Below are 15,325 nucleotides of genomic sequence, written 5' to 3'. Positions count from 1 at the left end.
GTTTATCTTGTCTTTTTTAAGTCTACAGTAGAAAAACACCCATTTCTCACCTATGTGACAAATCCGAAGCAAATCGTTTTCTAACCGTACAGTCCATAATTTGAGTGTTAATTAGGTCAGTTTGTCGGCCCTGAACTCTTTTCTCGGGCGAACCTGCGCTCACCTCCCTGCCGGATGAATGAGTGAAAAGGATTGTCCCTCGGCAGCTATGAAGTCAAACGGAGATGTTAACACGCCAAGCTTAACCTCTCGACAAAGCGCTAATTCTCGAGGCTCTGCGCTTTAGGGAATCGTAGACACCGCAACAAACGGGTATTCAAACAGCCTTCTGATGTACGGCCTTCTGTACGGGGGGATATGCCACTCACACCTGGCACGATGTTGAGCACCCGTTTAAGAAAGTGTGAAACGACAGAAGACGAGCCACTGGATCCTCAAACAATTCCTTCAACGGACAGCCAGACGTGGCCAGGACTTCGAAGACTTCGAAACCTGTTAATAACAACAACGAGGACCACCACCCCGGGCCGAAACAAGACCTGGCCGCAGATTCACTTACTTCAGCCGAGCTCCGTCTCAAACATCCATAAATCATCCTCTGTGCCGTGATTCATGCTTTCCTGTCGGTGTTCAAACAGATCAGACACGGGGGATAAGAAATCAGGAAAGCTAGATCTTCGCGGTTCATAGCACGGAGCTAAAGGCGAAGTATTACTGCGGTTGTTATTGAACTCAGAGTATTTGGAGAGATGCATTTGGTGAGGGCCAAGAACAGAACAGGCTTTTGTTCAAAACAAAGCACACAATTAATCACACGCACTGCTGCCACGCTTCCATAATAAAAGGTCAGTAACTGACAGACCTTTACCTAAAATACATCTTAATTCCCAAGCTATAAATACGTATTTATAAAAAGGTTGCCGTGTTGGTCAAGGTGCGTCCTTCTTATAGATCTCCCACGGCACGGCTGGCCTCTAATGCCCCAGCCTATTTTTAAAGATAAACCTCGGTCGACCCCAGAATTAGATGAACCCCTCGTGTCGATGGCCTAATCCCCTCCTAAGCTGATGGACACGCTCTCCTTTGTTATACAAATATACCTGCCCGATTACGTGGAGAGAGATCAGGGCAACACAAAACAATCCTGTGCGAGAGCAGCGTTGCTGTCCATGTAACAGGGCGGACCTGTTCCTGTGAAGGACAGGGTGCGCAAACCAGCACAGCCCAAGACCGGCCACAGTCTCAAAGACGGAGGCGAGTTCGGCGAAGCGGCCTGCGGAGTCGTTAACTGCCGTGGCCTAAATCAGGCAGCGGCAAAAGGATGCTGCTTCTTCAATCCTGTTATATAAGCCACTATGTGCCAGATTTAAACTGCTCCCCCTTCAACATGACCCAAGCTGCCAACTCCTGTGACGCAGGCAGGGGGGCCCATTGGCCTACTGCTGTCAGCTCCTTTTAACAGACCTATTTCTTACACCAGCCGTTCATGACTTATACATGGGACGTGTTGTTTGCAACTGACAAACTGTTATATACGCCTGCGATTTCTCCGCACCTATTCCAGGGGCGAGAACGGCCCGGATGCACAGCAGCACAGCTTGGCCGAACGCTTTCTCAGCCCCACCCGGCCCAAGGATTTTCCTTTGTTAATATTAAAGCTGCCCCCGTTTCACATCTCTTCATTTGGACGAGCAGAGATTTTATCTGGCGACTCTTAGCCTATACATTCTCCTACATCTCGAAGGCATAGTCTTGTTTTCAGTAATCTCCATAATGAGGGTGTCTTTGTCACTTTACAAAGCATGTGTGATAAACACATTACGTCTGTTGCCAAAGATTCACATGCAACACTGTCTTGCTGTCTGGCAGCGTCTCTCCACAATTAAAACTGGCCCCAGATGCATTAGGCCTCCCAACACAGCCTCTCTTTTCAGGTGTGACAATGGAGTTGTCCACCATTACAATCCAAATAGGCAACAACTAGGCCTACACACTCGACTCGTGCTTGCGGACATCGATGGACGGTGCCGGAGAGGAGTCTGGGATCTCACGATTGTAAAATTGCTTTTATCCTAAGTGTACCAAACAGAGACAAGAGCAGAGACTGGAGCTGAATACGATACAGTTGAGAGATCAGTCAAACACGAAACAAACTAGTCGCACACAATCGCACCGGTTTACCTCTCAAGCCAGAGGACGGAGCACTAGGAGGTTAAGTCATATGCAAAGGGTAACAGGGGCAAAGACTGGGCATCTCTTGGCTATTGTCCAGCGCTCAACGAGCTTTCCTCCCGAATCTTTTCTCCGCATCTTGAGCCAATGTGCACAGTAAACCAGTGAAATAAAAGCCCTTCGCAGACACTTGAGGTAATTGAGAAGCGAGTTAAGAATCAAACATAGAGCCTGGAAAAACAAAAGAGGGATAATTAACAAACCACCGCGATCACGGAGAAGACGAGAATCCACCACTTTCTAAAAGAAAGTAAGAACCCGCGTGGCGTTCAATGAGTTTCAACTCAGCAGCGGCCGGTGCAAGACAATTATGAGGAAATGAAGCGTGTGGAACTGGTTGACAGGTAAAACCATCTATAAAACCAATCGGCCACAACACGTCAGGACCACGGAGTGCTCACCAAATCCCGCCGCTGTTCCTTTCATCAGGAACAGGTTGAAATGACATTACAGGTGCCATCCATTCTGTGCTCCTGCCAGAGGACTTGCAATGTTCTTCATAAATTCTTATTTTTCACACTCAGAAGAAATGACCTCTGTTCCCATTACACACTCACACACCTTGTTTCACGGGAGGCCTGCATGTCACTTGCCTCTCAGTGTATTGCTCTGCCAAGCCTAATCAACAGCAATCTCCGGATACTGTCACCTCCGCTCGAAACATTCACACGGTGAACCCTCTCCGGTTATTTCCTCATCGCTCACCGATGGCTTGGCGGGGGGAGCCGAGGGTCTCGATCTGTGGACTGGGAATATGAGCAGCTTCCCACAAGTGTCAGGCCAGGAACACAATATTGGGAGCCGTTACTACAGGAGAGTAAAGCGTGTCATTTCTTTCAGTTCTGTTGCGGATCGGTCACGTTCCTCGTGGGGCTGCGAACCACAGTGTCGTCCGTTTCTGGCACAATGTGACGCCTGTAAACATGGGGAAAGGAACACGTTTCTGTATTCGCTTTTAAAATAAAACACTAGCTAATTAAAAAAAACTCACCTCTCTCGCCCCATCAACAGATATAGTGTAATATTTCAAATAGACTTTAATTATAATTCAGCTGAGCAGGTTAAGCACCTCAGTACTGACTATAGTTCCAAGAACGACACTTTAATATCCTGAAAGATGTACGGTTTATTGTTCATTTCTGTGAAATTGATGCTCATGAGCGAATATAGTCTAAGCAGAGCCTCAATGGCTCTGTACAAGCCACTGTTTCCCCAATATACATTTCCAATTGTACAGGTACCTGCACATCTAAAATAGCAGAAGATGCAGTAATATTTGTAAACAAAAGGCACAAGAAATAAGTAACAGAGCTCAGACCCCACATCCCTGTGTCAGTGTAGCTCCTGAGCAGCAGAAACTGCGTGGACCAATGCACACACGTGCTCTTACTGGGATTAAAGCGGTCTAGTTTATTTCACTTACAGTCATTTGCACCAAACGCTTGACTTGCCCTAATACCAATGCCAGGCTGTTAGTTGTCCTTTTAAAACGATTATTGCGGACCGATCACTGCGATTAATGGCAACCTTACATAACGCACGTAACTTCCAGCCTCCATCATGACTTATGGATCCTGCGAGCCGAGCTCCCCGGCAGGCAGGCAGGCAGGGCGGGTCAGACGCTGGGCTCCCCGGACAGGCCGTGCCAGAGCTGCGGGTGAACTTCGCAGTGTGAGCGCTAAGGCGCCACAGGGCTGCACCGTGCGGACGAGGCAGCACCGGGACAGCAGCCGCTCAGGCGGGACCCGCAGCCCGGGCGCCTCGCTCCCCTGTCCGCGCTCACGCAGCGAGCGTCCTGTCTGTTTACTCCGCGAACAGCGCCGCATCACTTCACTCTTCGGCGGACTGTGGCTCACAAGCTCCTACTTCAACACCGCGATCAGGAGCATAAGACCCGCAGCAGGTCGTGAAATAGCATCTGCGTTTCCAGCCGCCAGCCTCCCTGCGCAGCGGCGACTCGCTCCCGACGTGACAGCCGCCCCGCCGCCCCGCAGCCCCTCCAGCGCCGAGCGGCTCTATTGTCCAGCGCGGACGCAGCGCCTCCGGGGGAAAACGCGTCGCGGCGCCCCTTTTCCCACAGAGAGACCCCGGGGGCCGGGCGACACACGGGCGGCCTCTTACCTCTCGCATCCGCGTTGCCAGCTCTGCTCGGGACTCGGTGTTGAAGCGTCAATCCTCCGGTGCAGCGGCAGGAGCCTTTATTTCCTTCATCAGTTTGCTGAGGCGCAACACAGTCCGTCCCCCGGCGCAGCGCGCAGCCGCGGACTGAGGGTTCCGGCCCGCCGGTTCCGGCAACGGGGGGCGTTTACAGTGCGACACCCGAGTCACGGGGGGAGTGTTTGGAAATGATAGATCAGTGCAAGACAGGGTCAGTGCACAGAATATATAGAGCCAGTGCATGTACAATATATAGAGCCAGTGTATATACAATATATAGAGTCAGTGCGTGTACAATATATAGAGCCAGTGCACAGAATATATAGAGTCAGTGTATGTAGAATATATAGGGCCAGTGCATGTAGAATATATAGGGTCAGTGTATGTAGAATATATAGAATCAGTGCATAGAATATATAGAGCCAGTGCATGTACAATATATAGGGTCAATGCATGTACAATATATAGGCTCAGTGCATAGAATATATAGAGCCAGTGCATGTACAATATATAGGCTCAGTGCATAGAATATATAGAGTCAGTGTATGTAGAATATATAGGGCCAGTGCATGTAGAATATATAGGGTCAGTGCATGTAGAATATATAGGGTCAATGCATGTAGAATATATAGAGTCAGTGTATGTAGAATATATAGAATCAGTGCATAGAATATATAGAGCCAGTGCATGTACAATATATAGGGTCAATGCATGTACAATATATAGGCTCAGTGCATAGAATATATAGAGTCAGTGCATGTAGAATATATAGAGTCAGTGCATGTACAATATATAGAGCCAGTGCATGTACAATATATAGAGTCAGTGCATGTACAATATATAGAGTCAGTGCGTGTACAATATATAGGCTCAGTGCATAGAATATATAGAGCCAGTGCATGTACAATATATAGAGTCAGTGCATGTACAATATATAGAGTCAGTGCATGTACAATATATAGAGTCAGTGCGTGTACAATATATAGAGCCAGTGCACAGAATATATAGAGTCAGTGTATGTAGAATATATAGGGCCAGTGCATGTAGAATATATAGGGTCAGTGTATGTAGAATATATAGAATCAGTGCATAGAATATATAGAGCCAGTGCATGTACAATATATAGGGTCAATGCATGTACAATATATAGGCTCAGTGCATAGAATATATAGAGCCAGTGCATGTACAATATATAGGCTCAGTGCATAGAATATATAGAGTCAGTGCATGTAGAATATATAGAGTCAGTGCATGTACAATATATAGAGTCAGTGCATGTAGAATATATAGAGTCAGTGCATGTAGAATATATAGAGTCAGTGCATGTAGAATATATAGAGTCAGTGCGTGTACAATATATAGGCTCAGTGCATGTACAATATATAGAGTCAGTGCATAGAATATATAGAGTCAGTGTATGTAGAATATATAGGGTCAATGCATGTAGAATATATAGAGTCAGTGTATGTAGAATATATAGAATCAGTGCATAGAATATATAGAGCCAGTGCATGTACAATATATAGGGTCAATGCATGTACAATATATAGGCTCAGTGCATAGAATATATAGAGCCAGTGCATGTACAATATATAGGCTCAGTGCATAGAATATATAGAGTCAGTGCATGTAGAATATATAGAGTCAGTGCATGTACAATATATAGAGCCAGTGCATGTACAATATATAGAGTCAGTGCATGTACAATATATAGAGTCAGTGCATGTACAATATATAGAGTCAGTGCGTGTACAATATATAGGCTCAGTGCATAGAATATATAGAGCCAGTGCATGTACAATATATAGAGTCAGTGCATGTACAATATATAGAGTCAGTGCATGTACAATATATAGTCAGTGTGTGTACAATATATAGGCTCAGTGCATAGAATATATAGAGCCAGTGCATGTACAATATATAGAGCCAGTGCATGTACAATATATAGAGTCTGTGCATATACAATATATAGGGTCAATGCATGTAGAATATATAGGCTCAGTGCATAGAATATATAGGCTCAGTGCATAGAATATGTAGAGTCAGTGCATGTAGAATATATAGAGCCAGTGCATGTACAATATATAGAGTCAGTGCATGTACAATATATAGAGTCAGTGCATGTAGAATATATAGGGTCAGTGCATGTACAATATATAGAGTCAGTGCATAGAATATATAGAGCCAGTGCATGTACAATATATAGAGTCAGTGCGTGTACAATATATAGGCTCAGTGCATAGAATATATAGAGCCAGTGCATGTACAATATATAGAGTCTGTGCATATACAATATATAGGGTCAATGCATGTAGAATATATAGGCTCAGTGCATAGAATATGTAGAGTCAGTGCATGTAGAATATATAGAGCCAGTGCATGTACAATATATAGAGTCAGTGCATGTAGAATATATAGAGTCAGTGCATGTAGAATATATAGGGTCAGTGCATGTACAATATATAGAGTCAGTGCATAGAATATATAGAGCCAGTGCATGTACAATATATAGAGTCAGTGCATGTACAATATATAGGGTCAGTGTATATACAATATATAGGGTCAGTGCATATAGAATATATAGAGTCAGTGCATAGAATATATAGAGCCAGTGCATATAGAATATATAGAGTCAGTGCATGTACAATATATAGGGTCAATGCATGTACAAGATATAGGGTCAGTGCATGTAGAATGTATCTGTGCACATTGCATATGCCGCTGAATTTGAAATAGTTCTGGTACACATGAACCGATCACGAACACTAGATACAGTCAGTAAAGGTACGCAAGCTTACTGTTTCTCTATCGTTTTTGTTTTTTAAATAATGCTTATCACATTTATCGAACCCATAAACAAATACTTTTTGCACTGGCCTCATGCTGTGGATTGAAGTAATATCTATAATATTCTGACTATAATAATGTTAGAGGTTAACCACAGCTGTCCCCACCACCTCCAACCCCGGGACTGTTTCTATTCGTGAGGATGGGATCTGTACTTCATCATGAATGGTTGACCTCCTTTGGCATTTCCATTGACACCCTCAGAGTGATTTACATATATATATTAATTGGTTTGCTTTTTATTTTGTGTGTGTGTGTTGTCACCCTTACTGTATGCTTTCCTCCAGCAAGGCTTGGCCAGGACAGACGCAGGCTTGTGTTAGGAGGACCTCTGCTGGAAGCCATGCTGTATAACCATCATGTCAACATTTTCACTTGCATTGAATTAATTGCAGGGAATGTCCTACTGAGAGACTGAGGACCTGAACCTTTTCACCCTGGAACAGAGGAGACTACGTGGGGACTTGATCCAAGTCTTCAAAATCATGAAAGGCATCGACCACATCAAACCAGAGGAGCTTTTCCAGATCAGCAGGGACACACGCAGCCGGGGACACAAATGGAAATTGGGCTTCAAGGCATTCAAGACAGAAAACAGGAGACACTTCTTCACACAGAGAGGTGTCACAATCTGAACAAACTCCCCAGCGATGTGGCTGAAGAGACAATTTGGGAACATTCAAAAACAGACTGGATAGGATCCTTGATCACTTAGTTATTAATGGACACCAAACGAGCACGATGGGGCCAATGTCCTCCTCTCTTGTCAACTTTCTTATGTCCTTATATTCCAGGACCGGAGCCATTGGAAAGCTCTTCTCTTCTCTTGTCCTAAGATGTGATGTGTAAACTCTATCACTTTGAGGTTTTCATTGTATGTGACCGTATTAATGGAACAATTGCATGTATCATGAATTCAAATGGTTCGGACCACGTATTATTTTTATTATTATTCATTATTGTTTATTTATTGTCAGACGCCCTTATCCAGCATAAGAGCAATACAAAAGTGCGACTCTACAGTATAAAATTACAGATCAAAACAATACAATTAGAGGTTCAAAATTACACAAGAGCAGGTAAAATATACAGTTCATACAAAATGCCTACATCCCAGATTGTTGTGGCTAACAAGTGCAGACAGGATGTGCTGAAGTCGCAGGTACGAGCTGAAGGGAAGGAGGTAGTGATCGTAATAAACAACAGGAGCACTAGTGATGTAAAAGCAAGCAGTGTGATGAAACCGTTATATAAAGAGCTCTCAATTACTTAACTGAACCTTCATTGAAGTAACAATCTGCTTTGAGTTTTTAAATTGTGTAATAAAAGAGTTGGTTCCTTAATAAGTTATTTATACGATTCTATATGTAACTTAAAACGCCCTACTGTCTAAAATCATTAAAAGGCTTATTCATTCAGTTAGGGGTGACATTAAGTAATCATGTAACAAAATGTAACAAAAACCAGCAGGATAGGGGCCCCCCAGGACCAGGGCTGGGACCCCTGCAATCACAGTCCCACACAGTTTCAGTTTCCCTTTCCGTTTCACACTCTCCAAAGAAATACTGCAATACAGGCGACCGTACTTCCCCTATTGTCACTCCCCTCACACACAAACTGTGCAGAGACAATAAAGGAACCAGCACTTCCTCCTCCTGGTGACGGTAATGCTATGTTATCCTCAAAACACTTAAGACGCGAGACATTTTTACTGCAGACTGCAAGTATGTTGCATCGAGAAGACAGAGCTGCACACCAGTGGGCCCTTTGGCTGAACTGAGATAACATTTTTTAATGAAGAGGGCGGTGATACTCACATTTAAAAGTTTGAACATGCCAGCGATATCTGTAATACTGAGAGATCCGTGCAGCACAAACAAATGGGCAGCTGAGCTTTGGACCAGAGCTAAAGATTTTCAAAAGATATTGCATGCACACAAAAGTGCCAGAGAAGGCAAGGTGAGGTATTACCCACATATTACCTCATTAATTACCCCTGTGTCATTGCGCAGATAAGGGTCATATAGCTAAGTAATACAGGCTCAGTTCACATACATCAATGGCCATTATTATTAAAAGAGATACCTAGATCACTAGATACCTCAAAATAAATACTTCTGATGTGTAGATCAAGTACTAATGAGACTTGTAGGGGAAGCTCTCTATATGCATGACATATATTATAATATATATAATATTACACCTTAAAAAAGGGCATTTTAAAGACAGCAGTCTTTTTCAAATATTGAAACCATTTAACCGTCCTCTTCTGTTTTCTAAAATAGTCCAATTAAAAACATTCTCTCATATTTGTGGCACAATGAGAACGACACATCCCCCCCGTGTCACTCGCCCCCGCGCCAGGGCAGGATGGTGTCCAGCAGCCCCTGAGCTTTGCAGATGCCAAGCGATGCCCGGAGTCGCAGCCACGAGCACGGCGGGCCTGCCCTGACATCAGCCCACAGCCGGGTCATCTGCCCGGGGGAGATGTGGTGCACCGCCACCATGGCCTGATAGCAGCAGCGACTGTAGGGCAGGTTTGGGCCGCCGGAGAAGAGCGCGCTGTGCGAGGGGGAGAGCCCGGCGGCACGCGCGCACAGGCCCACGAACACGTCCTCCGGCGGCAGCGGGTAGAGCAGCCCCACATCCGCGGCGGCGGCGGCGATCTTGAGGGCGGCCGAGCGCGAGAGCACGTATGCAGTGCCGCTGCAGTACTCGGGGAAGGTGTCCGACGCGAACACCGCCGAGGGCAGGTAGTGCTTGCTCCGCGAGTCCCGGTTCGGAGCGACCCGCAGGTGAACCCGGCCCAGGTAAAGGTCCCCGTCTCCGACCCCGGAGCGGTGCAGGAACCCCAGCAGGGTCCGCGGGCTGAACAGCACGTCATCATCCACCTTGGCCAGGAACCGGGCCTGCGGGCAGAAGTGCTGGGCCCAGTCCAGCAGAGACAAGGTCTTCAGGGTGAGGTTGGCGTAGGAGTCGGAGAACGGTCCCTGGATCAGGTCCCGGTGCTCCTGAAACTCCCTGGCGAGCTGCTGGGCCAGGCCTGGGTCAGAGGTCAACCCCACCAGGAATAGTGTCATGACCCGGCGACCCATCACCTCCGTTTCACCGCCCCAGGACTTCCTGATGGCCTGCCGCGCCTCCTGGTTGGCCGGGGCGGTGGTGACCAGGTTGACGAGGTACGGCTTGGCCCGGCTGCAGGCAGAGGGGCTGGGCTGCATGAGGAATACGGCCTGGCGTCTCGGGGGGCCGCTGTAGGTTTTGTTGACCCTCGACGTGCCCCCATGCCCCCTGCTCTCCACACTCACTCCCGTCATGACCAGGGACACGGCCCAGGACTCGATGGCTTCCACATACAGCAGGGCGAGCCCGGTCACGCAGAGCAGCCCCAGGCACAGAACCGGGCCCAGGCTGGCCTTGCGCATCTTAAAGCCACTGTGCAGCCGACTGCAGGGTCCCCACGGGGCCCACACTCGGCCAGCCATCCGCCCAGCTGCTGCCCCCTCTTACCGTCACGCCTGCCCCCCGATATTCATTCTCTCCCTCTCCAGTGTAGCTGGATAAGGTTCCTTTTCTTCTCAGACTTTCTCCGCTAAATCTGAAACAAATTAAAAACAAAGCTAAATAATATTCAAGCATCAGTTCAAGCAAAGAACAAGTTCACAGAAACACCAGGACCAAGACAGAGAAGTGCATCATGAATTCTGACTACAGCTATAAAACACAACGAATGACATAGAGGGACAATAATAATCATAATCATAGTAACTTGTATTGATAGTGCTCTTCACACAGAGGTGTCTCAAAGAGCTTTACAAGTTAAAGACAACAACACAAATGCAGAACATTTAAAATACAGACTGTAGAAAACAATGAAACACATCAGAGAACCCGATGCACAGAATACAGATGTTCCCGGTGCAATTTTAAAACGATCAGCTGTATCAGAATTAGGGCTGGGCGATATGGCCAAAATACAGCATCACCGTATTTTTCACATTTTTGACGGTATGACAGTATTTTGTAATGGCCATTTTATACTGTTCGTAAAGCAAAAATAATAGGACACACCTGACATTGAGGTACGTTTCCCTGTTCTGCGTCAGTTGTCTTGAAACCAAATCATGTCCACACTATGCGACGCACTTTTCCTCGGACAGACTCGCTGGTCTCTGTGCTGCGCAGTTTCAGCCGCGCTGCTCTCCTGCATCTCGGTCTGTGCGTGTCAGCACGCAATGCACATGGCATGTATGGCATGTATGGCATGTATGGCCTGTATTGCCTGTGTGTCTCAGGCGCAGACGCTGCTGCACAAGGGAGGCGCGGAGACGGAGCCGCTGCGGCTGCACATGACGCGTAACCGAGGAGGGTGTGGAGCTGCGCAGACACTGCTGCCCCCGAGCGCAGGCGCATCAGCTCCCCTCTCAGCAGTCAAAACCACATATACAATCTAGTGGTATATACACATATACACTTGTCAATGCTTTATTAAATAATCACATCAATTATTTAAAAAAATATAATGTAAATCTATGATGCACAATAATTAAGTTGTTACTTAATTAGTTATATTGTTTAAATATGTCATCCAATTACATCGATGCAGGTTTTGTGAAGAAAGGTGGTCGCGTCCGATCCCATTGGCGGAGCTGTGCAGATCTGCGCAGACTGCGTTACACGAACACTGGCCGTTTCTGGTCTGACCGTGTGTCATAGCGCAGTCTCACGCAGCCACGCAGCCGCGCAGCGAGGCGAGGCGATCAGTTTATTGGCAGCTGAACGCTGTGGCTGAATGACATTACATTACATTATTTCAACATCAGTTCAGCATAGAAAACTTCAAATTACCGATATGAAGGTAATAGTAAAATTCCAAACCAGTCCGTAAATGAATACAGGTATATCGTGTTTTACGGTATACCGCCCAGCCCTACTCAGAATCGCATTTAAAATGACCTTATTCTACTCACTATTTCAGTGTGATTTTTTTGGAAAATATTATTGGCTTCTCGAGACTCTGGCAGGCAGCGCAGTTAGCAGAGACGCGGCAGCGGGCCGTGCTCCTCTCCGCTCAATCACAGATCACCCCTATCATCACCACCACCACCATCATCATCATCATCATCATCATCACACACTGTGATCAACTGAACAAGACAGGCCACCTCAGGGTGCGGAGACAGAAAGAGACAGACAGACAGAGAGAGAGACAGAGGCACAGAGAGACAGACAGACAGAGGCACAGACAGAGAGAGGACAGCAGCCAAACTGAGAGCCTGCACCTGCAGTTCTGCAGACACCTGCTCCAGCTGCACAGGAGCGCAGCCAATAACACATGCAGAGCTGAACTGGGCCGCCTCCCCCTGCTGCTCACTGTGCACAAGAGGGCCCTGAAGTACTGGGTCCACCTCAACATCAGCCACCCTCACTCCTACTGCCACACAGCACTGCGGAGCCAGGAGCATGGCCCTAAACAGTGCGCTATTCGTACCCTGGCACAGCCCCTAACTGAGCAGAGCCACACCAGCCTCAGCGGGCAGACAGCGGGCACCAGGCTCAACACCATCACCAAGAAGATGAGAGCACAATACCTGGAGCGCTGGCACACAGAAACTGAGCAGCAGCACAAACTGCAGTGTTAGCGCTCTCTACAGAGGGACTACAGCCTGGCACCGTACCTGCTGAGACAAACAGAGACAAACCCTGAGCCAGTACAGACTCAGTGCCCACAGCCTGGAAATAGAAAAAGGGCGACACAGGCAGACCTGGAAGCCCAGAGAGGAGAGACTGTGTGGACAGTGTGAGCAGGGGGAGGTGGAGGACGAGACGCACTTCCTGCTGCACTGAACCAAATACTCCACATCCAGGGACACATGCCTCCCAAAACTCCCAGCCCAGGTCACAGGATCCAAGAGCTCAGTGGTGAGGGCAAAATAAAAATCCTGTTAGGAGAGGATGAGCATTCAGCAGAGCTGGCTGCCGACTATGTGCTCACCTGCCACAAACTGAGAGAGACAGTGTAAAAGACACTGTATACTATGTATACAGTGGGGGAAAAAAGCATTTGATCCCCTGCTGATTTTGTATGTTTGCCCACTGACAAAGAAATGATCAGTCTATAATTTTAATGGTCAGTGTATTTTAACAGTGAGAGACAGAATAACAACAAACAAATCCAGAAAAACGCATTTCAAAAAAGTTATACATTGATTTACATGTTAATGAGGGAAATAAGTATTTGATCCCCTATCAATCAGCAAGATTTCTGGCTCCCAGGTGTCTTTTATACAGGTAACGAGCTGAGATTAGGAGCACTCTCTTAAAGGGACTCTCCTAATCTCAGCTCGTTACCTGTATAAAAGACACCTGTCCACAGAAGCAATCAATCAATCAGATTCCAAACTCTCCACCATGGCCAAGACCAAAGAGCTGTCCAAGGATGTCAGGGACAAGATTGTAGACCTACACGAGGCTGGAATGGGCTACAAGACCATCGCCAAGCAGCTTGGTGAGAAGGTGACAACAGTTGGTGCGATTATTCGCAAATGGAAGAAACACAAAATAACTGTCAGTTTCCCTCGGTCTGGGGCTCCATGCAAGATCTCACCTCGTGGAGTTTCAATGATCATGAGAACGGTGAGGAATCAGCCCAGAACTACACGGGAGGATCTTGTTAATGATCTCAAGGCAGCTGGGACCATAGTCACCAAGAAAACAATTGGTAACACACTACGCCATGAAGGACTGAAATCCTGCAGCACCCGCAAGGTCCCCCTGCTCAAGAAAGCACATGTACAGGCCCGTCTGAAGTTTGCCTCTGAACATCTGAATGATTCAGAGGAGAACTGGGTGAAAGTGTTGTGGTCAGATGAGACCAAAATCGAGCTCTTTGGCATCAACTCAACTCGTCGTGTTTGGAGGAGGAGGAATGACCCCAGAACACCATCCCCACCGTCAAACATGGAGGTGTAAACATTATGCTTTGGGGGTGTTTTTCTGCTAAGGGGACAGGACAACTGCACCGCATCAAAGGGACGATGGACGGGGCCATGTACCGTCAAATCTTGGGTGAGAACCTCCTTCCCTCAGCCAGGGCAATGAAAATGGGTCGTGGATGGTATTCCAGCATGACAATGACCCAAAACACACAGCCAAGGCAACAAAGGAGTGGCTCAAGAAGAAGCACATTAAGGTCCTGGAGTGGCCTAGCCAGTCTCCAGACCTTAATCCCATAGACAATCTGTGGAGGGAGCTGAAGGTTCGAGTTGCCAAACGTCAGCCTTGAAACCATAATGACTTGGAGAGGATCTGCAAAGAGGAGTGGGACAAAATCCCTCCTGAGATGTGTGCAAACCTGGTGGCCAACTACAAGAAACGTCTGACCTCTGTGATTGCCAACAAGGGTTTTGCCACCAAGTACTAAGTCGAAGGGGTCAAATACTTATTTCCCTCATTAACATGCAAATCAATGTATAACTTTTTTGAAATGCGTTTTTCTGGATTTTTTTGTTGTTATTCTGTCTCTCACTGTTAAAATACACCTACCATTAAAATTATAGACTGATCATTTCTTTGTCAGTGGGCAGCAGGGAATCAAATACTTTTTTCCCTCACTGTACATATACACTCACCTAAAGGATTAATAGGAACACCTGTTCAATTTCTCATTAATGCAATTATCTAACCAACCAATCACATGGCAGTTGCTTCAATGCATTTAGGGGTGTGGTCCTGGTCAAGACAATCTCCTGAACTCCAAACTGAATGTCTGAATGGGAAAGAAAGGTGATTTAAGCAATTTTGAGCGTGGCATGGTTGTTGGTGCCAGACGGGCCGGTCTGAGTATTTCACAATCTGCTCAGTTACTGGGATTTTCACGCACAACCATTTCTAGGGTTTACAAAGAATGGTGTGAAAAGGGAAAAACATCCAGTATGCGGCAGTCCTGTGGGCGAAAATGCCTTGTTGATGCTAGAGGTCAGAGGAGAATGGGCCGACTGATTCAAGCTGATAGAAGAGCAACTTTGACTGAAATAACCACTCGTTACAACCGAGGTATGCAGCAAAGCATTTGTGAAGCCACAACACG

At 46.6% G+C, this 15,325-nt stretch overlaps 2 protein-coding genes across 5 annotated transcripts in view; both read right to left on the bottom strand.

The window, feature by feature from the left end:
• rad54l2 (RAD54 like 2) overlaps nucleotides 1-4,547 on the bottom strand; it is a 45,180-nt gene extending 40,633 nt beyond the window's left edge. The window contains exon 1 of the mRNA XM_066697704.1: nucleotides 4,354-4,547. The gene's annotated coding sequence lies outside the window, so the exon portion shown is untranslated. The remainder of the gene's footprint in view (nucleotides 1-4,353) is intronic.
• A 3,626-nt stretch (nucleotides 4,548-8,173) lies between these two features.
• Nucleotides 8,174-15,325, bottom strand: part of b3galt4 (UDP-Gal:betaGlcNAc beta 1,3-galactosyltransferase, polypeptide 4) — a 12,478-nt gene continuing 5,326 nt past the window's right edge. For 3 of the 4 annotated variants that reach the window (XM_066697703.1, XM_066697700.1, XM_066697702.1), the window contains exon 2: nucleotides 8,174-10,834. In XM_066697703.1, coding sequence (XP_066553800.1) covers nucleotides 9,582-10,721 — 1,140 coding nt within the window. In that variant the 5' untranslated portion in view covers nucleotides 10,722-10,834 and the 3' untranslated portion in view covers nucleotides 8,174-9,581. Of the gene's footprint in view, nucleotides 10,835-11,307; nucleotides 13,334-15,325 lie in introns of those variants that run through there. The other variant, XM_066697701.1, reaches the window with a different exon arrangement.

The sequence above is a fragment of the Amia ocellicauda genome, chromosome 3 (assembly GCF_036373705.1).
Source record: "Amia ocellicauda isolate fAmiCal2 chromosome 3, fAmiCal2.hap1, whole genome shotgun sequence".
Taxonomy (NCBI): Eukaryota; Metazoa; Chordata; class Actinopteri; order Amiiformes; family Amiidae; genus Amia; species Amia ocellicauda.
This window is presented reverse-complemented; position numbering and strand designations above follow the sequence as displayed.